This window comes from Nipponia nippon, unplaced genomic scaffold (assembly GCF_047370975.1).
Source record: "Nipponia nippon isolate SJK-2023a ecotype South Korea unplaced genomic scaffold, ASM4737097v1 scaffold_18, whole genome shotgun sequence".
Lineage (NCBI taxonomy): Eukaryota > Metazoa > Chordata > Aves > Pelecaniformes > Threskiornithidae > Nipponia > Nipponia nippon.
The window spans coordinates 1,329,035-1,354,306 of NW_028262334.1; the positions used below are offsets into that span (position 1 = coordinate 1,329,035).

Consider the following 25,272-nt stretch of genomic DNA (forward strand, 5'->3'; position numbering starts at 1 on the left):
GTTTGTGCCTAATTGCCTCTGCTATAATTGCAAAGATAATGGCTTTGCTTTGAGAGCTGATCCCCAAACTGGATATAATGCAGCAAAGTGGGATATTTTCCTCGTACCTCTAAGCTCTGCTGTAGTTTTCCCATCTCCCATCGGATGCTGGTGTTCTCCTGTGATACTTTTTCACGGAGGCTCTTCTCAAAGGCAGACTCTCCCAGGGCCTGGGCTAACTGCAGGTCAAACCTGGAGGGGGAAACACAGGTTACCTCTCCCGAGCAAGTCTGCAATGGCAGCACGGCTGCCTCCTGGCCAGGGAGCTGTGCCAAGGCAAGCAGGGAGACAGCCTCAGCCGGTGGCGGCAAGCCGCTTGTCCTGGCACTGGACTTTCCAAGTGCTTTTGAGAGGACAAAAAAAAAAAAAAAAGGCTATTGTCTGCAAAGTGCTGCCATCATTTTGTGAATCCCTAATTACTCCGCACAAGTGCCAGCGGTGGGAAGTGGACGGCGTGGAGCAGTAGTGATGTGCACACAGGCGGTCACCAAGAGCAGAGCACAAAAAACTGCTGCAATCAGCTGCTACAGACCCAAAACATCCCAAAATGCGTTTGTGCATGGGCAGCAGCCCTCTGCCCCCTGTCACCACAGGCAGCTCCATCCCCAGGGCTGGCCAGGACTCTGCCACACCGAGGGTTTGGTTTCAGCTCAGGAAGCATTGCTGCTTCGGAGCAATAATCCTCGGAGCTTCTCAGCACCTTCGTATCTCTGGGTCAGACCAAGCCCCAGCCCCCAGTGAGCGTCTCAGCACAGGCAAGCAGGGAATACCGGCAATGAAGTGTAAATTAAAAGAAATTATAAAGAAAGCAATTAGTGATTTCCCATGTTTTCTGTGCCTGCTTGGTCTTGGTATCCCATTTTTGGGCAGAAAACCTATTTCATTCGCTGGTATCAAATGGCAGCATTAAAACGCTGGGGGTCATTTCTTGGTTACAGAGATCCTCTCCCCCGTACCAGGTGCCCGGTTTGCCAGCAGCAGTCCCGGCATGGGCATGTCTGCACTGAGGGCTCACTGAAGCCTGGGACACCCCAGCATGAGGGTGCCCCTGCACCCAGTGACACGGGAGCCAGCATGCTCTCCGAGCCCCAGGCAGCCCTCCCCACGGTGCCACCAAGCGTTGCATCAGGAGTGATTTCTATTATGGAAGTATGTTACAGTCACACAGCAACGGGATGTAAAAATAACCTCCTGGCTTGGTGAAACCTCCAGCAGTCGAAGTAGACGAAAATAGCAGCCCTTCCAGGAACTTCTCACTCGAGGCCACCCTAAGCATCTTCATCCCCTGCCCTCCTGCTCCAGCAGCCCCAGCCCTCCCAGGCTCTCCCGCCAGCCTTACTTCTTCTGCTTCTTCTCCAGCTCATGGCTGCGGCTCTGCTGGCTCTCGGCGAGCACCCGTGCATCCTCCAGCTCGCAGGCCAGCTGCCTGCACCGCCGCCGCAGCTGCTGGGACACCTTCTTGGCTGCCTCGCATGCTGCCTGCACCTCACTGAGCTGTGGGCAGAGGCGGTGGTGAGCGGCGGAGGGACCCTACGGCACACGCAACCTGCAGCCGCTCCCTGCCCAGGGTTCAGCCCCACACCAGCGCCAGGGGATGGTTCACTTGGAGATCTTTTGCCAAACAAGGACAAATTTAGGTGCCCTGACCCCTCACACTCCAGGCACCCTCCTGTGTGCCCGCAGCACCCCAGCCCTCCTGCTGAGTCAGCAAAGCTGCCCCAGGGGCAGACGCCTGATCCCGTTTCTCTGCAAAAGGCAGTGCCTGGACCGAATGAGCTGAATCCCCCAGGGATTCGCATCATCTTTGGGACAGAGAGACACGCAGAGTTCTCGCCAGCCAGAGAATGGAGTCATTAAGCAATTACTTTAAATAAGTAAAATCTTGCATTAATGAAGCCTGTAATTCCAAACTATCTGAAAGCAAATGGGCTGTTTTGCTTTACCCATGCTCCTAAGACTGGGCTGCTTTTCCTATTACTTTTTGATGTACCGTGAATAATATTCATTATTTTATCCTTATGGGAAGTGACCTGACTCCCAGGCACTGCTCAGGGAAGCACAATGGCTTTTTCCCGCCTCATGGCAAAGCTTGGAAACTGCCAGCTCTTTACACCAGCAGTTCTTTGCATGACAGATGGTGCGAGCACAACCCAGTCCAGTATCCAAGAGCCAGACCAACACCAAGACCCACCGCTGGGCCCCTCTCCACTCCACAGCTTTCCACCCTGTGCTCACACTCATGCCTGACCAAGGTTGAATTTTGCCATGTACAAAAGTAACTTTTTAAGCTTGAAGGAAGCTTTGGGGTATTTATTCTCAAACCAGCAGAAAACAGCCAGTTCCCTCTGGTCAGTGAGAGCATCAGCAGCAAACGGCTGCATTTCTGAGCCTCAGCCCCTGTGAAGCTTTGCCTGCCCTGGGAGAGAGGAGAGGACAACCAGCTTCAGCAGCAGCCCCGCTCCTCGGCGTGACCCTGGGGAGCCCCTGTCCCCTCCCGCACCCCGGGGCCAGCAGCACTTGCCTTTTGCTCGAGCCCTGTCCTGGTGCCCAGCTCGGACTCCAGCCGCTCCTCCAGCTGCGCCAGCCGCTTCCGCAGGAAGGCGATCTCCGTCTGCGCACAGTCGAAGCGCACTTGCCACTCGTCCTCTGCGAACAGAGAGACCCAAAGGCGCTGGGTGCGTGCTCAGGCCTGACCAGCCCGGGCAGCCGTGCCAGGGTCAGATGGGCAAATGCACAACAGCACCGCAGCTCCTGTATGGCACCAGCACCGAGCTCGCAGTGTGGAGCTCTGCTTTGTGCACCCAGGGCTGCCCCGGCTCGCATAGCACATGTACCCCTGCCCTAGGCAAAGCGTGCATGCTCATCCCATCCCACTTGTGTCTTAGGAGCCTCCTCATCACTTCAAAACATGCTTCAAACACACTTTAAGCTGCCAGAAGTGCCAGGCAGTGCCAGCAAGCACCAGTAGTACCCTCAGGCAGAATCCCTGCCTGCATCTCCAGCCCCATGCAAGAGCCAGAGCTGTGTGTGACTGAGCCGTCACTGCCAGCTCCCACTGGATGAGCAATGCAGAATGACGGGGTGCCAAAACCACACTGGGGTGGCCAGGGGCTGGAGGAGCAGAGCTGTCTGGGGCAGGGGGCAAACCTCTGCCCACTGCAAGAGGCTTTGCTGCCCTGCTGGGGTGGCCATGCTGGCCCCACAGGTCAGGCTGGATGGCCAGAGCATGCATTGCCCCCAAAGGGACGCCCCTACCTCCTCCAGAGCCACTTATCTTCATCTCACGCAGCTGAACCAGCTGCTGGGCCTCTTCCAGCTGCTTTTGCACCGACTCCAGTTTCTTCTGCACTTGGTCGTGTTTGCTCTGGAGAAACCCAGGGAAGGAAGGGAGCAGCTCTACCCGGCTCCAGGGCACTCGGGTCCAGCAAGGCTGTGCTGAGAGTGTGGCATCACCACCAGCATGGCCTGATGGTTCAGGGCTCTTCCTACCTGCAGCTCCTGCAGCTGGCGAGTGCCTTGCAGCCTCTCTGTCCGCTCCCCGTCCAGGACCTGGCAGGCGACGTCACCCTTGTACCGCTCATCTGACAGCTCTGTCGTCAGATCGATGATCTGGGGGGACAACATGGAGTCAGGCTGGGCATCATCGTGCTCACCGGCTCGGGGGGAGCCCCGCCAGCCCACACCGACCCGAGTGTCCTGACTGATCTCCTTTGGCAGCTGCTTATGCTTAGGGAATGTGGTAAGTGCACACTGTCACCAAACACTGTCACCAGTGGGAACCCAGGCTCCCCCTGGCAGTGCTCAGCAAAGAGCAACTGCTGCCGGAGCCCGTGGCTGCACTCCTTGCATCGCTGCCTGTGGTGAGGCAGCTGCCCGCTACGGCTGCACAGCTGGCAGCTGGCACCAGCTGCCTGCACTGTGCTGCCTGCAGCGTGCTGCCTGCAGTGTGCTGCAGGCAGGGCTCATCAGACTTCTGCACCGTTCTAGCTGATTAGCATTAAGTTTTGTCTGAAATAACAAGCAGGTGAATGAAGGAGTGAGTTATTAATCCAGATAATTAATTCCATTTTCTGCAAAGCAGAGGTGAACATGGCCTGTCCTGCTAATCTGGCCGAGCAAGGGGCTGCAGAGGCGGCAGGGCCAGCAGGAACATGCAGGCTTCCAATGCTCTTTTTCCTCCATCTGACAGCATTTTAAGGCACTTCACATTTTGCATGGTGTGCTACACAAGCTCTTCAGGGTGCCAGCAAGTTTAATTTGGTAAGTAAACTCAATAGGTTTTCTTTCCCTGGGGAGACGGTATTTTTCTAGGTCCGTCCTGAGGTGTTAGCCTCGCTCAGCAGTCCCAGCCTTGTCGGTGTGATTTCATTTTTAACACAGAGCTTAAGTTAAATCATCTTTAGCCGCTTCCCATTGTGAAGGGGGTCCCTGGCCCTCGGGGCTGTTGGTACCGTTAACCAGAGTTGCAGCGTTACACCTAGACCACAGCTCAGCCACCCCTCGCGAGGGGTGAGTGCCGCAGCCCGGCGAGCTGGGTAAACCCATGGTATTTATAGCAAACTTGGGAGCTCCTTCTCCTCCCAGTGCTTAACAAAACTCCAGCTGCAATCGCACAGGAGCGCATGCACCTGAGGGGGGACTCCGCACAGGACCAGCAGCCGGCTGGGGATGCACGTGGTCCCCAACATGCCTCCAAGTCCCTTCCGACACGCACAACGGGGTGGTCGAGCGGCTGCCCCAGCAGCTGCCACCCCTGAGCACCGCACACAGCAGGGTCATGCTTGGAGCCAGGGGACAGGCAGGACACTTCTCCTGCATGCCGTCTCCTTGGTATTAGCATTTGTCCCATTAAACTAAGTCACTCCTGGTGTCTGCAGAGGTCAGCAAGCCTGCAGTCCTGAGAGCGTAATGAGAACATGATACATCTGTGTGTAATTTCCCATTCTAATTATACCCTTTTGTCAGCAGAAGGGATGACATTCGCACTGCTGCTTTTCAGCCTCGTACACCACGCTGGTGACAGCGTGAGGTGATGTCTGTCCTTGCTGGAGGGGACATGAGGCTTTCCCTGGGGACACCCCTGGGAATGGCCCGTTCCCAGGGCGTTTGGGCTGCTCTCTGGGTGCAGACCCTGGGTGGACCCATTGCTCTGGCAGGCAGGATCCCACCCAGCAGGGACCCTGCAGCAACGCTGGCCCTGGGTGCTGCAGCCGGGCACCACAACCCATCAGGGTCCTGCAGAGAACCACCTCTGGCTGCGGTTACTCTGCCGGCAGTTTGGCAGCTGCCCCCTGCCCAACCCTCTGCTGATCATGGCTCCTCCTGATGTAATGTCATAGGTGGTCATATTTATCCCAATATGGCTTAATTTCCAACTCAGCCAAGTGGGGCTATGGCAGAGGCTTTTTTCGGGCTCTACCTTGCTTTCCAGCTTCTCTGCGGTCTGCCTGAGCTCACCGCACGCCTGCTCGGATTTTTCCAGCTTCCTTCTCAAAGCCGCCAGCTCCTCCTAGGGAAGATTGCAAAAAAACACACATGGAGAGCTCCAGCATCCTCAGTTTATTTATGAAAATCTTGTTTTCTGTTAAAAATGAGTGGGAGAGACATAGCTGCCTTATTAATAAAATTTACCAGGCAACTTTGAAGGCTGCTTACTGCAAACTGCCGGGACTACAGCTCCTGACATGAATTTCATCGGAGGGAATGTCAGCTTTGGTGTGCATGCAGAGCACATTTTATGAGAAAGAAGCAAACCTCAAAAGCCTGGAATGAACAGCCAAACATCTGAATTTTGCTCATGGAGTGTTCCTGGGGCCCTGGCAGGCTATCACAGAGCGGTTGCAAAGGCACAATCATTTTCTGTGATTCTTTTTCAGGCAGCCTGACTGTACAGCAGAAAGAGCTGCTCGGTGCAGCCTTGTCCTGCTTTGATGTCCAACACTGAGCAGAAGCAGAACGTGCAGAGTTGTGATAAAAACAGAGGTTAACGGGTGATGGGGCCTGATGGATCCCAGGCGGGTTTGGAGAGAGAAACAGAGGCTTGGGCAGCTTTTATTTTGTCTGAACCAGCCTGAAAACATCTTGTTAAAACCTCACTAAAGAAAGAGGAGGAGCAGGATGCCAAGGAAGACGGACTAAGAATTTAGCGCAGGCCTCAGAAGGTGCAGAGGGGCGAGATGTGCCTTTCCCAGGTCAGCAAATGCCCATTAATATCTCCCGTCACCAGTGATGCGTTTGGCTACCTATCATCTATCATCCCACAGACTGATGCGGGGTACCTGTCCCCAGCAGGTTTGGCTCAGCGGACCCAGCCTCAGCAAACTCATGGGGGGCACAGGGAGGGCAGCGGGGCAGCCACAGCCCTGGGACGGGGCTTCAGCTGCAGTGACATGGTGCATTTGCTACTGTCCCTCTAAGAAAGGACAATGTCAGCAAAACATCTCTGCCCTGGCAGAAGTGACTTCCAGTTTGACTAACCCACCAGGCAGAGCCCCTAAAGCATCCCGTCCCATCCCATCCCATCCCCTCCCATCACTTGGTGCATACTTCTTTTGCACGGAGCTGCTCCTCTGCAAGGTTAACGCTGAGCAAAGGCCTCACGCGGCTCAGCAGCTGCCACCAGGGCCAGTGCCTGACCGCCTGGAAGACCACCAGGTTCTTCTGGATGCAGCGGACGGCGAGGCGCTGAATCTGTGGGGAGATACAGCCAGCAGTGCCCCTCGCCCAGTCACGACCGAGCCCACCAGGACGGACCAGACTGGGGCACCGGGATGGAGAGGGATGAGGTGGCAGAGGAGCTCTGCACTGCAGGGGATGGCAGCGCAGCACCTTATGGCTGCCCACGAGGCAGGGCAGAGTGGGTACCCTTGAAAGCAGCAGCCTGCTCCACTCAAAGAGGTGCTCTGGGCTGTATCACAGCAGCTCTGAGCCTGTGCTTTGGTGGGCACAGCGTATCCGTGACCCGCAGAATGGATACCTTCAACCTCTTGAACTTCTGGCGGCTGAGGAAGCCCTTGCAAGCAGCCTGGAGCAGGATCATCTTCTGGGCTATCAGCTTGTCACGCTGCTTCTCCAGTCTGGAGATGACCCCCGGCTTCAGGAAAACCTGACAGCAAGTAACAGAGGTTACACACCGCAGGATGGGGTCTGAAACCTGCCCGCAGCCAACGGGACATATTTCTGGCTGAGACCTGGCAGCGTCCCCTGAGACCTGTGGGAGACTGAAGGTCCTTGGACTGGCTGGGACCAGTGAGTGTAACCACCGCACCGGCCCGAAATGCTGGGCTGGAAGGGGACTCCAGCCCTACCTAGCCAAACCCGCAACACGCGTGTCTGCCCCGTGCCATGAAAGTACCTGAGGTGGCCCTGGCACCGACGTCCCTGGGGACACTCATGGGACAGCAAGAGGGAGCTGTGTCCTGGCTCTGTCCCATCCCTGAGCCCAGCAGTGAGATGGCTGCACATGCCGGAGAGCACCTTCCACCCTCCCCTCCATCTCCTGCTCCTGGGCATTGCCAAAACAGGGGGCTGCCCAGGGACTGGGCTGCTGAGTGCCCTTCGGGATCCGGCCCTCACACTGTGTGCACACCAGCATTTGCTCTCTGTCCCTGCCTCTTCTCCCTCCTCCTTTTTAACATAGGCATCAATCATCACAAGAGGCTGCAAGTCCTTGAGAGTCTTTCCTTGGGCCACTGCCCATTTCCCATCCACTGCATGGACGGCAGGGCTGCCTCTGCTGGAAACAGTATTTTTGACAGCATACACACAGATAACAACAAAGATGCCAGTTTACAATAGGAAAAACAGAATTAACTACATTATTTTCTTTAACTGAACTTGTCAGAAACACCTCATAAATGATACAGATTTGCTGATACCATTGAATTTAGCCTGCTATCGATCTCTCATAGTGCAAGATGTCTCTCGGTCACTGCCTGGCAAAGCTCTCGGGATATGGGACCAATCACTCCTGAATATTGTGCACCATTTGCATAATACAGCTTTAATAAAAACTGAATTACACTTGTGAAGCCGGTGGCGTACTTAAAGAGCTGTGTTTTAAAGATGCCAAATTGAATCAAAGAACAATTCCAAGGAAACTCACTTTCTTGAGATAATGCTATGATTGCTCTACCACCTATTTGATTGTCTCATTAATGTCTGTATTAACTTCACAAGCCAGCGAGTTTTAGAAGCTAGTACAAAATCAATGCTCAAAGCGATGGCAAAACTAACTCCTCTACAACAAGATATGACTGGAGATGCTATCGCAGTATTGATTAAGTACAAAGGTTTCATAGAAGAGATAATTGCAAACTGCACTGTGCAGGATAAAAGAAAGTTATTTTGCTCCACAGAACCATTTCATGAATTCTTTCTTTATAGACTCTGAGAGCTGAACGCAAGCAGGCATGCAAAATTAACTTTTCTGACCAGCAGGTCGAGGGAAGGGATTCTCTCCCTCTGCTCCACTCTTGTGAGACCCCACCTGGAGCACTGTGTTCAGCTCTGGGGCCCCCAGCCTAAGGACATGGACCTGTTGGAGCGGGTCCAGAGGAGGGCCATGAAGATGGTCAGAGGGCTGGAGCACCTCTCCTGTGAGGACAGGCTGAGAGAGTTGGGGCTGCTCAGCCTGGAGAAGAGAAGGCTGCAGGGAGACCTTAGAGCAGCCTTCCAGTCCCTGAAGGGGGCCTACAGGAAAGCTGGAGGGGGACTTTTTACAAGGGCAGGCAGCAGTAGGACAAGGGGTAATGGCTTTAAGCTGAAAGAGGGTAGATTCAGATTAGATATAAGGAAGGAATTCTTCAGGATGAGGGTGGTGAGGCACTGGAACAGGTTTCCCAGAGAAGCTGTGGATGTCCCATCCCTGGAAGTGTTCAAGGCCAGCTTGGATGGGGCTCTGAGCAACCTGCTGTGGTGGAAGGTGTCCCTGCCCATGGCAGGGGGGTTGGAACCAGATGATCTTTAAGGTCCCTTCCAACTCAAACCAGTCTATGATTCTATGATTATCATATTTAAGTTAAAATGTTGTTACTGCGACAACTCTTGTACCTGCAGCTGCCCAGCTCAGCAATGTTAACCCCAGCCCACCAAAACCATGAGGTGCCCAAGCCCCATTTACTCCAATGAGACACCAAAGGTAATTAGGAACTTAAATGCCATGAGGGGCCGGATTTTGACAATTAGGTACACAGTTTACCCAGGATAATGCTTTCAAATGTGAATTAGGAGCCTTCTGCTTTGATTTTCAGCGAGGCTTTGTTTCCCAGCCCACCTGGGCACTGCAGGGAGCAGTGGAGGAGAGACTTTCTCTAGTTTGGGAAGCTTTGGGCAGCTGGCAGTGCCCAGCATGGGGCTGGCTGTGCCCATATGCACCAAGAGCAACAGGGAAGCAGAGACCGGAGCCATCGTACCTGGCTGCGTCCTATGGCGACACTCTTCTTCTCCAGATCCAGCACCTGGAAGAGCTCCTCTATAGCCTGCGGAGAAGGAGCACATCATAGAGTTGTTCAGAAAACATCTACACCCTGGCACAAGCCTGCTGAAATGGGCCACAGAGATCCCCCATCCTTACAGGCACCCAGAAAGGGTGCATCCAGCTGTGATTTTGTTTCCTCCTCCCCATGCAAAAGAACACCCACCCAGCCTGAGAGCAGCCTCTGAAACGGCTGTCCCAGCCCCGAGTCCTGGTGCGAGATGGGCTTTCTGGCCCGGAGGCTTTCGGCAGGATGGGGAGCAGAGATCCGCAGCTGCATGCAAGATTTTCCCCCTTTTGCTGCCATCCCTGCTCTGGAAGGACCCCGATGTGCAGGCAGCCATGGAAGGAAGAAGGGGAAGGTGGGAGCCCGTCCCGGCACCGTCCATTCAGGGTCCAACTGCGCTGTGCAGGTGCGAGCCCTTGGTGCTCCCCTCCTGCCCGGCTCACCAACTGCTGGGCCTGTGGAGCCAAAAGCAGGGGCGAAAGCACTGAGATCCCCCCAAGCCCACTGGTGCAGAGCTGAGCCCCCGCAGGGAGGCAAGCAGGAGATTACTCCCGAGCTGTAGGAGAAGCCTGAACTCAATTACTCCGAGCTTTGGACTGACATGCGATACAACATCCTCTGGTGGCCTCGCACATCTCCTCCACGAAGGACAAACCCACATGAGAAATATTTTGGCACAGCCCTGGGAGCACCTTGCTGCAGCAGAAATGCAGCCCTAGCCCTCGCCAGCAGCCCTGCACACACCAGGGCAAGGTGGGGAAGGAGCACACGAGTGCACAGGGCACAGACCACCACGGTGCACAAACCTGTGCCAGAGGCGAGGAAGCACCAGCGCCGTGGCTCTGCCCTGCTCCTGGGGCACTGCTGGAATCGGGGGCCAGGCACGGGGCTGTGTGGGACAATCCCATCCCATGCACAACGGCAGTGTCGGTTATTGCCGCACCATCACACCCTCGCTACAGACAAGCATCTCTTGTGCTCCAGTGGCCGAGTTAATGCAGCTTACCGGGAAGCAGTCTCCAGCTAACAAAACCACGTGGCAACAAGCTCCAGGGAAGATGGGCTTTTTCAAATCCCCTGCTTACACGCTGCTGACGAGGCACCCTCTGCCTCCTTAAAGCATGTAATAACAATATTGACCTTTTCTGACTGTCAAACTTGTCTTATTAAATCCCGAGGTCTTAACTGAATTTGCACATGCTGGCTGGCAGTTTGCACAACAGAGCACGTGCCCATGTTTAATTCATCTCCTCATGGCTCTCCCCGGCTCTCAGTGCTTCTGGGCTCGCTCATAGCCTGTTCCAGGACAGGGGTGGTTCTCCCCAGTTTTTGCTACAAATTTATTATGAAACAAATAAAACTGGCAAATCTCCAGTTTGAGCTGCTTTGGCTTTCAGGCTTCGTGGGACGAGGCGAGGAGCCACCCTGCGCTGCTGCTTTACAGGTGCCTGAAGGCAGGTGATGCCCCGTCCCCAGGAACCTCCCTGGTCCCTGCTCTGTTGGGTCCCTGGGAATGCTGCCTGGCTTGTCCTCAGCCAGCCGGTTTTTGGGGGAGCCAGGGCAAGGGACGGGGTGCCACTATGCTGGGACAGAGCAGTGCACAGATCCTGCCCTCTGTACATGCCTCCAGTCCCACAGTTTGTGCCCTGTCCTGCAAAATGAGACCTACCAGGCATGCAGCCAGAGCACTGGAGGACCGAGGCACAGCCCTCAGCAAGCAGGATTTTCAAAGCCATTTCCTCTTGAGTATTAAAAAGCAGCAATAACAAGCTTCATTTCCAGGCTGATTTCTCCAAGTCCTCTCCATGGTGCACTAATGTTGGCAAATGCAGCTCATGCCAGGCATGTTTACTGCCTTTGCAAAAACAGCCCTCAGGGGCAGAAACTCCAGGATGAAGAGCTGAGCTGGGCTGCTCTGCCAGGTTGCTGGAGGACCCGCGTCCCTCCATGCTCAGGCATATGTGGGAAGGGTGAAAAGGAGCAGGATGCAAAGTCACCCCCTGCCTCCCGGTGCTGCACGAGGCTGCACGCACACAGGACGCAGCCCCACTGCCAGATTACTCTTGATCATTGCTAGGGCGCTCCGACCGCCCAGAGCCCAGACGTACGTGCTGACCCCGCAGACTCCCAAACCCAGTCGCCATTTCTCAGCAGCACTGCAAATGCTGATGTGATACCCTGAGCCTTGCTGAACATGGTTTTTCTCATTCATTCCTAGCTCCTGAGGACAGCCTCGCATTTAAGAAACCCCCAGACCTGCACTGACAACCCTGCTACTAAAGCTCCTCAACAGCTGTCCAGATGTGTGCTCCCACCCGTGGTGGGTCCTCCAGCAACAGAGCAAAGGAGCATCACCCACAACTGTTGGGAGACGCTGGAGCTCGGCAGCCCACAGACCTGCAGGTATTCACCCTACAGCAGCCAAAGGAATAATATCAGCAACACCGAATGCCTGAGTGAGGCAGGGACTGGGAAGTGGCTCCTGTCCCAGGGCAGGGAGATGCTGGTATGACCCAGCTCATTTGGAGAGAAGACAGCCAGGCTCACACAGGATACAGGCAATGCCAGGGAGCTCCAGGAATTGCTCCTCATTGTAAAGAAAGACCTGATAGTGTTGGGGAGGGCTGGAAGAGCTCCAGCACCAGAACAGCCCAACGTGGGGCTCTCAGCCCGTGCTCCCCAGGCCAGCCCGGGACGAACCTTGCTCTCGTCTGGCACCTCGTAGGCAGAGGTGTACTTCTTCATGACATCCGGAGCCAGGACCTGGAAGCGCCGTCGGAACTGGGTCAGGAGCAGGCGATCCGCATACCCTGGGGGCAGACAGATATCGCTGGGGGCCACGCCAGCCCAGGGGCACGTGGCTTGCACTGAAATGCTGGGGAGGGAACCAGCGGTGTGGGCTGGTGTGAAGGGTGGCACGTCCTGCACACAGCAAAAGGTATCACAGATGGTGGGGACTCGGGGAGCTGCCCTTAGTGGAGAGAAACCCCTGCTGCGAGGGCAGGGCAGAGGGAGTGGAGAAGCAGTGAAGATGTGCTTGAGGTGGCCCAGCACCTCATGTCGTGCAGGAGATGCCCCTGGGCCTCCTGCATGGGTCCCTCTCGCCCTGGCATGGACTGTGACTGTGGTTGGTGCAGGTCCCGCCTGATGCACAGAGGCTCCAAGGGGAGCACAGGGGAATCCCACCGGTGCTGTGCCATCTGGCAGCACTGCATGCTGCAGGCAGGAGAGAGGCTGGGAACCCCTTCAAAAAGCAGCAATAAAACCCCAGGGGTTTTGCTGGTGAGAGGCAGATGATGAGCAAAGCGTGGAAGGGCTGAGCTGCCGACAGGGCAGCACGGGCAGGCAGGACCAGCACGGCACACAGCAGTGGTGGAGAGCTGGGGCGTACCGATGCGGTGGAGGCGCAGGGCATCCAGGAGCTGTGTCCCCTCCAGCTGGGCTCGCAGGGTTGGTATGTCCAGCCGCAGGGTTGTGTCGGGCGGCACGGGGGGCCGAGGGACCGACCCCTCCGCCCCATCCGCCCCCACTCCCGGGAGGAGGCAGTGGACAAAGTGCAGCTGGGACCGTCGGAGAAGGTTTGTGAGCGCGTCCTGCCAGGCAAGCAGAGGTCAGTGGGGCTGGAGTGGGGCAAAGGGGCAGCACACAGTGGCGGTGGGAAACGCTCCCCGTGCACCCTCCACCAGCTGTCTGGTCAGGTAAAAGAGCCATCCTCAGAGCCCTCAAAGCTCAAGTGCATGTTAGGAACAATAGCTTCTGTCAGAGAGGTGAGCCCGAGGTGCAGGTCACAGATGCTGAGCGGGACCTTTCCTCCTAATGTCCCATGTTTTCAGTTGATGGGCTACAAAAAGTTCCCAGGGTTGAGAGCTGCTGGATGGGTGGTTGTGAGGGATGGCCAGGACCACAAAGCAGGCTGGCCAGGGAGTCTACAGAGACTGAGCCTCATCTCCTCGAGAGAGTTTAGGCACCTAGTTATGGCTGAGATCAGCAAGAGCTTGGCACATGCCCAGCACGGAGGGCTAGTCTACTCGTCTGAGTGCTTAAGAGGATTAAGCCAGTGGCACAGCAAGGTGCGTGTGTAATCTGCTTTATGATTTGTTCACCTGGGATGCTTCCCCTGAGCAACGGCGGTGCTGGGGAGGCTTATGGCCACCCATGGCCAGAGCAGCACCCTGGGCCAAGAGCCCTGTGGGACACAGAGCCACACTGGTGACCCCCAGCCCCGCAGCATGGAAGGTGCCTGCCACGGGGTGCGGGGCTCCCGCTAAGGAGGAGTGTGTCTAAGGCAGGGTCTCAGGATACACAGTGCTGCAAACACCCCACCCTGCAGCCACAAGGGTCCCAGTGCTTGCACTCACCGCCTGCAGTTTGAGCTGAGCACACACCGACCTCTTCTTCACGGCTGCGAAGCTGCTGGCAAAGGTCTTCCTCACGCAGCCATTGCGGTGCAGGACCGCCTGGGAGCGTCCCTCCAGCCCTGCCACAGCACGGCAGGCCAGCGGCGCCCGCAAGCGCAGCAACACCAGGTCCTTCACGGCATCTCTGTCGGGGCGAGCAATGAGACAGGGCGGTGGGGTTGCAGTGGTGCCAGAACCGGGGAACCTCTACTTCCCAGCCCCTTCAATGGGGATGCAATGATGAGCACCCCAAATTTGGCATTGGTGCTGCTGCAGGGCACCTGGCTACAGAGCAAAGCAGGGATGCCAGGACACCCTCCACCCCCTCTAGTCCTCTCTGATTTAGGCACCAAACTGCTCACCGCTATTAAAACTCTTCTGAATTGAAGCCTGAAACAAAATGAGCTGGGAGTGTTTAAGCAGAAGGTTAAAATCATCCCGTGTGTGCAGACATCTGAAGCAGCTTGATTACATTTCAATTCCAATTTAGTGTATGTGGTTCCTCGAAGTGATGGGGAAAACCTGAGTGGTTACTGCACAAGGAGCTGCCCTTCAGCCAGTGATGTCTTACGGCCCTGACCCATGCTGGACGCCCAACCCCGTGGCACTGAGGAGCCGAGGACATCACGGGATCCCCCCGTGCTCCCTGTCCCCTCACTGCCCATGCCTGCAGGAGGGCATCCCCACTGAAATGTCAATGGCACAGATCTGCTGACTCGAAGAACCCAGACAGCTTTGATGGAAAGCTGTTCACCACAGCATTATTCACCAGCTCGCTCTGTACCGTCTACTGCCATCACAATGTGTACATCTGGCTGTCAGTCAGCCCAGGGGCTTGATGGCTGTAAGTCAAATCACTTGACATCTGCTCCCCCCACCTTAACTAAACTCTCAAGATTCCCACAAAGCTGGGTTGAAAGCTCTCTTTTTTTCCAGCTTCCTTGCAGTTTTTTGCCGCAGGTGGAGCTGGACTCAGGCAATGCAAGGCCTGTGTTGGCAGGTGCCTTGGGCTGCCCCACAGACAGGATCCGCTCCAGATCCTGTCCCCTCCTTGCCCACCCGAGGCCGGATCAGCTCCATCCCCTGGGCTGTGCATTGGGCAGGAGGTGGGGGGACAGGCAGGGACCCCTCGCAGCCAGTGCCAAGGCCTTTGCCCACCCTGGCTGACCTCGGCCGGGCTATGGGTCCTCTCCTCCCCATTGGGATGCCTCACAACCCTCTGTCTTCCCCAGCATGAACCACCTCTCAGAGCTGGGGCAGTTTTGCAATCTCCAACCCCAGCTGGAGCAACACAGCTCATGGTGGGAGTCATCCCAAACCACTCTCGCGGGCATGGGGATGACTGCCAACACTGTGGCAGACCAGCCCCGTGGCACCCCCTTGTACTTACACCTTGGACCGCTGCAGCACCTGGATGGCATTTTGTGCTGAGAGGTTGAGCTTGGCTTTGCTGACCCAGCCCGTGAGGTCGTAGCGCACAGGGTCCGTGCCCAGCTGGTGGGAGATCTCAAAGTGCAGCGCCTGCTCGCACCTGCGCATGTAGCTGTCTCCTGTGACGGCACCCCAGAATTGCCCGAGAAGAAAAGCCCAGTGAGATATTTAATTTGATGCATGGTTTCTTAGATTTCCAAAGCTAAATGGTGATGCCAAAGGATGGGCAGCCGAGCTGACCCAGGCTTACCCTCCTGATTGGGTCCCTTCGAGCTGAAGTAGGAGCACAGACGGTTGAAGGCAGCATCATCCCCGGAGCCTGGGATCAGCACCTCTTCATCCAGGATCCACAGCAGCCCCCTGCGATCACCCCCTGGGCTGCCGGGCAGCACCTGCGGCTGCTGAAGGAAGATGGCCCTTGGTGACGGGGAACAGGCAGGAGCACTGCAGGCAGCTGGCTCCAGCCACAGCCATGCCAGCCTGCTCCCACCCTGCTCCCCACCACCTCTGCCCAACTGCGTCCCTTGCCTCAGACCAGTCAGACCAGGGTCAGGAAACCCTCCTGGCCTGATCCAGCTCTGGGCATCACCCATGAGACCCCCGCAGTCACATGGTGTCCTGGAGAGGCCAGTCATTCCTGCAGCCAGGCTGGGAGAGGTGCCCAAAGTGCAGGGCTTGACCAGGAAGAGTGCTTGTATTTTAAAAAGCCAAAAAGGTCCTGGTTGATGCTGTGCCCTCCCCTGCAACACCCCAGGTTTCTCTGTGCAAAACACACCACAAGGTCCCTTTGAAATCCTCACTCCTCTGAGCAGGAGGATGCTTCAATCACAGCCAGAGCAACCAACTCCCACCGTGGCCACGGGGACAGGTTACCTGTGAGGAGCTCAGGTCGATGATGGACAGCGTGGCCAGTGGCGAGCGCTCTGGAAGATCAAAAGACACCTCAACATTTTCCTGGAAAACATTATTTAAAAGCTTGCTTCAGTCATGGTCTGGCATCTGAAAGCCAAGAGGAGATATGTTTGCATGGAGGGGGAGGAGGATGGTGCAGGCCCTGCTCCCGCTTGACTTTGCGGTGATCCGGCGCTGGCAGAATGGAGCAGCCACCAGAGACACCTCCACCGTGACACAGAGGCACGGCCACATCTGCCCCCGCGGGCAGGACTGTTGGGACCACCGCACCCAATGGGCTTCTGCAGCACTTTGTGGATGTCAGACAAGCTGCATAAATCATGGATATGACAATAAGTGAAGACTTAACAAGAAAGCACCAAGAAAACAATCAATTATTTAATTTGCAACTTGCAGGCATTGTTTCCCTTTTCAGCCGAGGGCTTCAGGCTGCGAGCCCCCAGCTGCAGGGCTCACCCCCCACCCCTGGCTCCAGCACCCCCTCCCGACACCCCCAGCGCCATGCCCTGGAGCCCCCGGGGGGGTGGGGTAAGCATGGCTTGCTCCTGCTCGTGTGTGAACTGGGGCTGTTCAGCGAGAGCCATAGCTTTAATGTCTCTCCATGGTGACACGGTGAGATTTTGCTCAGGGATTCAGGGATTCAGGTTTGCAGCCTGAGCGCGCAGGTAGAGCAGAAGGGTTTATTCCTACCAAGGGCACGTGCCACCGTCACCCCCATGTGTGACCCAGCTCTGGAAGCAGGTGGGTCACTGGGGCTTGGGCTCACAGCCGCAGTCCCGTGGCTTACATGGAAACGTCTTGCACCAGGGCAGCCGTCCTTAGTCAGCAACAAAGCCAAGGCAAGGCGAGCCTGCCGAGCTCGCTGGCATGTCAAGCTTGGCCAGTAACTACATATTCATCACTAGTGAAGAGCACATATATACTTACTTGGTGCAAGTGATGTGTGAATATTAAGCCATGGGAATTCAACAATTTTCCCAGGGCTAGAGGTATTAAAGTAAGTTTTGCAAGCCTAATAAGTTCACCTCTGCTTGCAGATTTTTCAGCAGCTTATTTCTGCAATAATTCGTCATTTTCCTTTCTATTCTCTATTATTCAGCACCTGAGTTAAAACTCAGCTACACCAACAGAAGGGCGTGAAACCTCCTGAGCCGGAACGAGCCTGCCCAAAGAGCTGCCCAGACAACCCTGGCATTTCCAGCACGTCAGAAATACCCAAGAGGATCCATGACTGGGGCAGCTGGGGGACGAGAGACCCAGCTTGAGGCTACCGCTCCGTACAGACCCCTCATTTCTGCAATGCTTCTCCCATTAAAGCTGCTGAAGTGTGTTATTTGGTCACACCATGGCAGGGCACAGGGACCCGTTGGGTCAAAGGCAGCCCCGTTCCCAGGTGCTGGGAAGGTGCTCCCCAGGATGCTGATCCCAGCCCTCACTCCTCACCTCTCTGTACCTCTCCATTTCCGAAACAAAGGTTTTCTCATAGAAAAGGGCCTGCAGCCGCTCGTGCACGTAGTTGTGGCAGAGCTCTTCAAAAGTCGCCGCTCGCTCACCCCGGTGGTGCCGTGGGTTGTGAAAGCCAGGAGTGTCCACCACCGCGATGGAGGCCATGGAGAGGTGCTGGGAGGAGAAAGACCTGGGGAAAGATACACACACACCACAGGGGTTTTACCCATGGATGCATCTGAGCTCTGCCTTCAGAGGTGACACTGCCTCCTCCCCCCGACGTGCACGTCCCTGGGTGGGCACGATCCCACACAGCAGTGACCAGCCCAGCGCTTCCCATCTCCCCCTCTCCCAGTGTCTCCAGTCAGGAAGAACCTACACCTCCTGGCACAGCTTGTTTCCTTCTCCCATATGCTTCACCCACCTCTTCTTTGATCTACTCAAGCCAGCGTCTCCTCCCAGCCTGGATGGAGACATGTGGCACAGGCTGCTCCTGACCTGACCTAACGAACACTTAATGGTGGGGTGGGATGAGATGCTGCCCTTCCCGTGCTTGGCCCCATCCTGGCACTCCACTTAATTAAAGTACTACATCTTCATCCAAATGTGTTAAGTTTGATGGGCCAGTTGATTTGAAAAGCAGCTAAGCTGGCACGTGATGCCAACACTGAGGACAACGTGAGTGTCCAAAGCTCCGGCTGCTGGGCCATGCTGTGCCGTCTGCAACGTTTCTACAGGAGAAGGTGCTGATGTTCAGCCCTGAGGAAATCTCTAATGGGAACTGTAGCTTGTAACACACGTGATCTGAGAAGCAGACATCAAGAGGCTTCTTGGAAGAAACAGAGATGTTTACTTCTTAAAATGTTGCTTGCAGCCATTTCCAGTATTTCAGATAAGGACAGCAGGGGAGCCTGACCCTGAGAAACCTCTGAGATATTGTTTTTAATGCACATTTCTGAAACAGCCATTGCATTGCGTTGCTTCACTGGCTGCAGCGCTGACCCTTCCCCAGCAGCCCCGCTGGCAGGGCAGCCTGCCCCTGCTTCGATGAGATTAAAGGAGATGCATTTCTCCTCAATAGCAAGGCACCAAGGATGCCAGCACCTCCATGAAATCACAGGGTTGAATGAAGAAACAAAAGTATATTTATGGATTGCTTGCAGAATTTCATAGCAGCACCCTCCTGCAACCGGAGCTGACAAGATTCATGTTCACCATCAACTCACTGAGGAAACAGCATTTTCATGATGCACTGAAACATGCCTCTTCATCTGGATCATTGTGGGCTTTGGTGGGCTGATGTGGAAAATAAAGATGGGTAAAACAAAGCTACCTTTAAAGGGAAGAGGGGACCCAGGACACATCCTGAGCTAATGCTGTTATTCAGGAGAATCAGCAACATTTTGCTTAGAGCTTAGAGCACCATCAGCAATTTCCCTTTGGAATGTGGTTGCTAGGAATGACAATAAAAATATTAAACTGCAGGTTAAAATAAACCTGCAGTGACAACACAGAGTATTTTTGGGCACCAGCATGTGGATGCTGACTTCAACAAACTGAGTTGCACATCAGAACGGAGAAAATGGAATAGTTCGGGGGCCTGATCCTTATCCCAGTGTTAAATTATTCCATTTATCCAAATAGATCATTTTGGATTTACACCACCTGAAGAAAGAGATACATCAGCCCACAGAAGATGTCCTCCCCATCCTGGCTCTCCAGATGGAAATAAGCCGAGTGAGGACAAGCCCCCAGGGCAGAGGAAGGTGCCGCCTGCTCGGCCGCACCAGCACCCGGCAGCAGGACACAGATGCAGCCTCCCAGGGCAGCTACTCTGGTGCCAGACCCTCTCACTCTTGACATCTCGGTCCTCTCCTGCAATCAAGCATTTACCACGAAGTGACTCCTACCATGCATCTGCAGGGCTTGCTGTGGGATTCCCTGACTGGTTTATTGCTCTGCCTGTACTGGTAACCTTAATTTCGGTCTGCAAAATCACATCACAACAACCCCATGCAACACTACAGGCTGGGGGAGGAGTGGCTGGAGAGCTGCCTGGCTGAAAAGGACCTGGGGGTGTTGGCTGACAGCTGCCTGAACATGAGCCAGCAGTGTGCCCAGGTGGCCAATGGCATCCTGGCTTTTATCAGGAATAGTGTGGCCAGCAGGACCAGGGAGGTGATAGTGCTCCTGTACTGGGCACTGGTGAGGCCACACCTCGAGTACTGTGTTCAGTTTTGGGCCCCTCACTCCAAGAAGAACATGGAGGTGCTGGAGTGTGTCCAGAGAAGGGCAACGAAGCTGGGGAAGGGTCTGGAGCACAAGTCTGGGGAGGAGCGGCTGAGGGAGCTGGGGTTGTTTAGTCTGGAGAAGAGGAGGCTGGGGGGAGACTTTATTGCTCTCTACAACTGCCTGAAAGGAGGCTGTAGCAAGGTGGGGGTCGGTCTCTTCTCCCAAGTAACAAGTGATAGGACAAGAGGAAATGGCCTCAAGTTGCACCAGGGGAAGTTTAGGTTGGATATTAGGAAAAACTTCTTCACCGAAAACGTAGTCAGGCACTGGCACAGGCTGCCCAGGGAAGTGGTTGAGTCTCCATCCCTGGAGGTATTTAAAAGACGGGTGGACATGGTGCTTGGGGACATGGTTTAGTGGTGGACTTGGCAGTGCTGGGTTAACGTTTGGACTCGATGATCTTAAGGGTCTTTTCCAACCTTAACGATTCTATGATCTGTTATTAATAGGTAGCCGGGCTGCTCCTCTCTGTGCCATGATGCCCTGCTCTCTGCTGCTCTGTACGTCTGCTCATGATGCTGCCTCCCGGCAGGCAGCTTAGCAGCTGCAGCAGAAGTGGTGTCAGCCAGGCGCTGCCCATGCCAGGTCTCCATGCCAGGCTGCCCACACCGGCAGGAGAGGCAGGACATGTGCTGCCCCGCGCAACACCCAGGTGCACAGAGACTGGTGCTCCGTCAGGCCCTTCGTCCCCGGTGCCGGCTCAGGTGGGTCCGACAGCCTGCGGAAGGTCCCGAGTGCCAGCGTGCTCTCCCAGACGAAGATTTTCAGATAGCTTTTCTTTTTTCAGCAGGCAGCATTTGCCTGCTCCATGCCTCTCACCAGAGAGCCCCCAGCAAAGGTTTCTCTTCAGCAGCCCCAGGAGAAGGAACCATTGCCCACAGACACCCTCAGCACGGCACCTGGCAGCTCCATACCTGTTGATCAGTGAGACGACCGCGGCAAAGAGCTCTTCATAGAGACCCGAAGCCATCCCCTCCACACACTCCACACCCGTCATCTTCGGCCCTGGCACAGGCAGAGAGAAGAGCAGGCAAAGACACATCATTTATTTCCAGCTGAGTTCAGCCTACGCAGAGCTGAGCCAGTATCGGGGGATTCCCTCGCTCACTGGGCAGGACAACCCGCACGGCTCCCAGCCTCTGCCTGCCAGGCGCGGCATCGTTCTGGTTACACAAGCAGTGCATATCCACCCACCTGCCTTCAGCTCCTCTAGTGCCTCCTGCCTAATATATATTTAAGAAATAAAACTATTGCCATGTTAAAGGCCAGTTCTGCAAGTTCTTGCCTTTATCGGAATAACTTGCAGAGGCCCGGCTGTAATTCTGCTGCCAAGGACGAGTCGGGCGTGAAAAGGCTGACCTTAAAGCCGGGCAGTATCTCACGCCTCCCGCCATGTGCATGCTGGATCTGCCTCCGTGAATTAGATCCATATTTTAATTTGAGGTTTATAGCGGCTCAGCAGCAGTTATGCAGCAGGAGCACAACTCCCCGCCATGTCCAGATCTCCTTGCAGCATGCAGGCGCAGGCAGCAGAGCGCCAGTGGGGCTTCAGTTCCACAGTGAATGATGCCCACCCTGCTGCCCTCCCAGTTTGGTTCTCCCCCCCCTCATTTCTAGGGAGAGCATTTAAGCCACATCAATTATCTGCCAGTGGCACTACCTGAATTCACCCAATCTTTGATTTTCGGGTGTCCCTAAGGAGTGACAGGCAGGGTCAGCTGTAGAGCTGAGGTTAGCTACATCACAGAGCACGGTTAATAGTTTAATTAATATGAACATACTTAAATGGACCTCACTGCCTGAAAAGAAAAGCCCAGAGCGGAGCAGAGCACAGCATTTCCCTACCACCCATAAATAAAGGAAAAAGGGATGCAGCATCCCGGTACCTGCCGGGCTCTCCTCTGCCAGGGGCAGCCGGCTGCCTCGTGCCGTGACCTGCGCCAGGATCTGCTTCAGGTGGTGTTTGAAGACGGCGGTGGTGAGCTCCTCCAGGTCGCAGCCCAGCACCTCTGCGGCGGTGCTCGCACACTCAAATTTCATGAACTGCTTCCTGCCAACTGGGGAGGGGGAGGCGGGGGGCATGAACGGGTCAGGCAGAGGCAGCCGGAGCAGAGCCGGGCGCAGGCTCAGTGCCTTTGGCAAACATCCCTGCCCCCTTCCACGTGCAACCCTTCAAAATCAAAATCAAAGTGAAATAAAACAAAAAAGGACTGCTGTTTGCAGCATGGGATGGGGAGGCGGGTGGAGGTGCTGTACCACTGCACCCCACTTTCCTTCCATCCCCCTAAGACTGCTGGATCCCTCGCATCCCTAACGGGCACCTTCAGACCAGGCACTGCCCTTGCTGACCCGCTCAGAGCAACGACCCTGCAGACCACAGCCTGGAAATGCCCTCTGGGCAAAGAGCTAGCCTGGGCAAAGCAGGCAGGAGCCATGCCGGTGGGCAAGGAGGAGGCCTCTGACCCCAGCATCACTTGGACACTTGGCTGAGACAGGGATGCAGAACGGCGATAAATCAACGCACATCAAAAGAGTTTCCACCTTGAAGGCATGGCTGCTAGAAAGAGTTTTAGTGTTACCTCACTCCCCACCTGCGTAACATCACTAACTGAACTGAAAAGCTTTTTCCTCCTTCAAGTCCATCCACCTGCTCCTACAATCCTTCTCCCTCAGGGACAACTCCCGTATCTCTCTCTAGGCACCGTACCCAGTCTCGGTGGCCCGCAGTGTGCAGTATGTGGGGCTGCCCTCCCTACGCACATGCTTCTGTTAACAACAGCTGTAAGGATTTTCTCAGCTTTGCAAGATACTTATCATATTAAAAGCTGGCTGACTCGAGAAAGGTTGACAGATTTGTCCCTTGGGCAATCATTTAGCATAAGAGGACCTTGGGTTTTTTTGGTCAGAAGATAGTTCAAAACTTTAAGGATCTCAAATCAATGCTTTTGAAACCATTTTCCCCACTATAGTGCTCCCCAGGTGCTGAGAGCATCCCACCTGACCAGCAAGACCAGACAGAGAAGAGACGTGCTCCAAGGAGATGTTTTGAGGCAATTCAGAGAAAGTCGGGGACCAGGTGGACCACGCGACCTACCCAGGCTGCTGCTGCCAGCACGGCATCAGTAACATTGTGCATTTCAAGAGCTTCAGTTGAGCAAACTAGCAGATGTGTTTATGGAAGCTGATGGGATTACGAACCAATCCCTCAAAATCCAGGATCACCTTCCTCAGCCCCAGCAATGTTTGCTGTCCCCATCAGTGCGAGAGCAGCACTCCTCCCAGCGCCGCCAGCAAAGAGCTGGCACACATGATTTACATCCAGCAATACCAATTCCACCTAAATGATTAAAATCAATAGGGAAGCAATCTGCAAGATAAATCCTTTTACAAATCCGGGAAGGAAAGGTGCTGCGGAGGCAGGCAGCCAGCATGTACTCAGGAATACAAGGGGATGAGCAGAAATGGGAGCAGATGCGCAAAGTCGCCCAGAGACCTCTGGGTAGCGCTTTTAGATGGTGATTGATGAGGAGCCCTTAAAATATAGCAGGTGGCTGATGGCAGGGGAGAGGGTTTGGGATGGAGAGCAGGAGATGGCCACATCCTGGCCAGCCCCACGGGGGACCAGGGTCCCCTGCTCCCGGCTGAGGTGATGCACAAAGCAGCAAAAGGCCACGTTGCCCAGGGCCGTGGGTGAGGGGTGCTTCACAGCATACCCATGAGAGTCATCCCCCTTTTCCCTTCCTGTTTGATCTTTTCCTGTTATTTTTTATTCTGACTGAAGGACTCCAACATGAAGAGCTGTGCTGGAACAGACAGAGGAATTGCCTCAACAATCCAGGCTTTGATTTATTTTGTTTTCACTTATTTTTGTCTGAGCTGGCTGGATAGAGGCTCAGCCCCGTCAGACAGAAGATCTCCGCATGCTGCTGCATGTCGGGGAGCAGAGGAGCTGCAGGGCCAGGGATGCACAGATCTGCCCTGCCGACTGGGCTCCCATGGCCAGCATCCCACGCCAGCCCCTCCGACATCCCACCCCAGCCCCTCCAACATCCCACGCCGGCCACCCCAGCAGCCCCAGGATGGGTGAGGGCCTCCGCTCAGCCCAGCCTGCCGCAGTGCAAACTCTTCCCAAAGGAGCAGTTGCAAGTGGGGAAACCAGATGTCCGTGCCGTGCTGCTCCAGCGTGGAAGACATCCTGCTGCCCTGGGCAGAGGGATGCAGCGGCATCTTTCACACCTCCACAAAACCAAACAATCGCTGTCCAACTGGCACATGGTGTCAGAGGCTGGCATGATGCAGCATGTCGGTACCCCCCAGACACGTTCCCCCACCCAGGGGTTGGCCCTTCGGTGCTCCCCGAATTGCACCCTCGCTGTTGGCAGCTGTTGTGCACTGAGTCAGCAAGTCTGGGGGCATGGCCGCTGCTGCGAGCCCCGCTGTGCCCACAGCTTGCCCAGCTGTGGATCTGCCCAGCCTGCAGCCGCCGGCACCCCGGCAGCCTGCCCAGGGAGAGGCCAGGCACCATTTCACACTTCATAAAATATAAACAGCGGCAGTGGCGTGCGGCCCTCCTGGGTGTAATGTGACCATTGTAAAACACGCCAGCTTTAACACCTAAAAGGTAATTACTTCAGTCCATTTAATATTTAAGAGAAGCAGTAGGAAAATACAGGGTCAGCGCTAGCTTCGTCTTGCTCGCGTGCCCACGCATGCTGCCCAGGCAGCAGCAGCGTTTCTGGTTTTTCTTTCAGTTTGGGAAGTGTGGGAAGCAGCAGGGAAGCCTGGAGGGGCTGGGCCCTGTTCCCCCATCCCTATCCCCGCTGCTGCCTGGGCTGGTACCTGCGAGCCGACAGCAGCGCTGCCTGGGAGCGGAGGGGAGCTGTACCATCGGCTCGCTGCTGGGCCAGGGCAGCTCAGCCTCACCGCGAGCCCCCTTCCCGTGCAAGCCAGCAGCCCCGTTCACCTGCCTTCCCAAGCCCCCTTGGCTGCTCGGGGCACATGTTGTCAGCCTGTCCTTTTTCTTCCAGTTATTTTGTCATTAAAACATTTGCACTGCTAATGGGACAAATAAAAAAGCTCATTTGTTCCTCTTTATTACCCTGGGAGGGGACAGGGAGAGCAAGGAGGCTCCTCCTGGCTTGAATGGTTAATTTATTTGTCCTGCACTAAATTCTCCAGTCTATTCTCTGTTGACCCATTGCCTGATGTATGACACATTAAAGCCCATATATAACAAAGGGAAAAGCTGTGTAATAGCATGATTAAAGAAATCT

At 55.3% G+C, this 25,272-nt stretch overlaps 1 protein-coding gene across 2 annotated transcripts in view; it reads right to left on the reverse strand.

Annotated features, from left to right (window-relative positions):
• The window catches only part of MYO18B (myosin XVIIIB), a 78,644-nt gene that overhangs the window by 37,606 nt on the left and 15,766 nt on the right, over window positions 1–25,272 (reverse strand). Inside the window, exons 13-30 of one of the 2 annotated variants that reach the window (XM_087754690.1) lie at window positions 21,886–22,056; window positions 20,914–21,004; window positions 17,705–17,897; window positions 16,223–16,303; window positions 15,600–15,747; window positions 15,309–15,468; window positions 13,880–14,063; window positions 12,913–13,114; window positions 12,222–12,331; window positions 9,453–9,518; window positions 7,016–7,144; window positions 6,586–6,729; window positions 5,459–5,548; window positions 3,529–3,648; window positions 3,295–3,403; window positions 2,561–2,685; window positions 1,379–1,533; window positions 108–231 (exon numbers count right to left, since the gene is read on the reverse strand). In XM_087754690.1, the coding sequence (XP_087610816.1) occupies window positions 108–231; window positions 1,379–1,533; window positions 2,561–2,685; window positions 3,295–3,403; window positions 3,529–3,648; window positions 5,459–5,548; window positions 6,586–6,729; window positions 7,016–7,144; window positions 9,453–9,518; window positions 12,222–12,331; window positions 12,913–13,114; window positions 13,880–14,063; window positions 15,309–15,468; window positions 15,600–15,747; window positions 16,223–16,303; window positions 17,705–17,897; window positions 20,914–21,004; window positions 21,886–22,056 (2,402 nt within the window). Of the gene's footprint in view, window positions 1–107; window positions 232–1,378; window positions 1,534–2,560; window positions 2,686–3,294; window positions 3,404–3,528; window positions 3,649–5,458; window positions 5,549–6,585; window positions 6,730–7,015; window positions 7,145–9,452; window positions 9,519–12,221; window positions 12,332–12,912; window positions 13,115–13,879; window positions 14,064–15,308; window positions 15,469–15,599; window positions 15,751–16,222; window positions 16,304–17,704; window positions 17,898–20,913; window positions 21,005–21,885; window positions 22,057–25,272 lie in introns of both variants that reach the window. The other variant, XM_087754689.1, reaches the window with a different exon arrangement.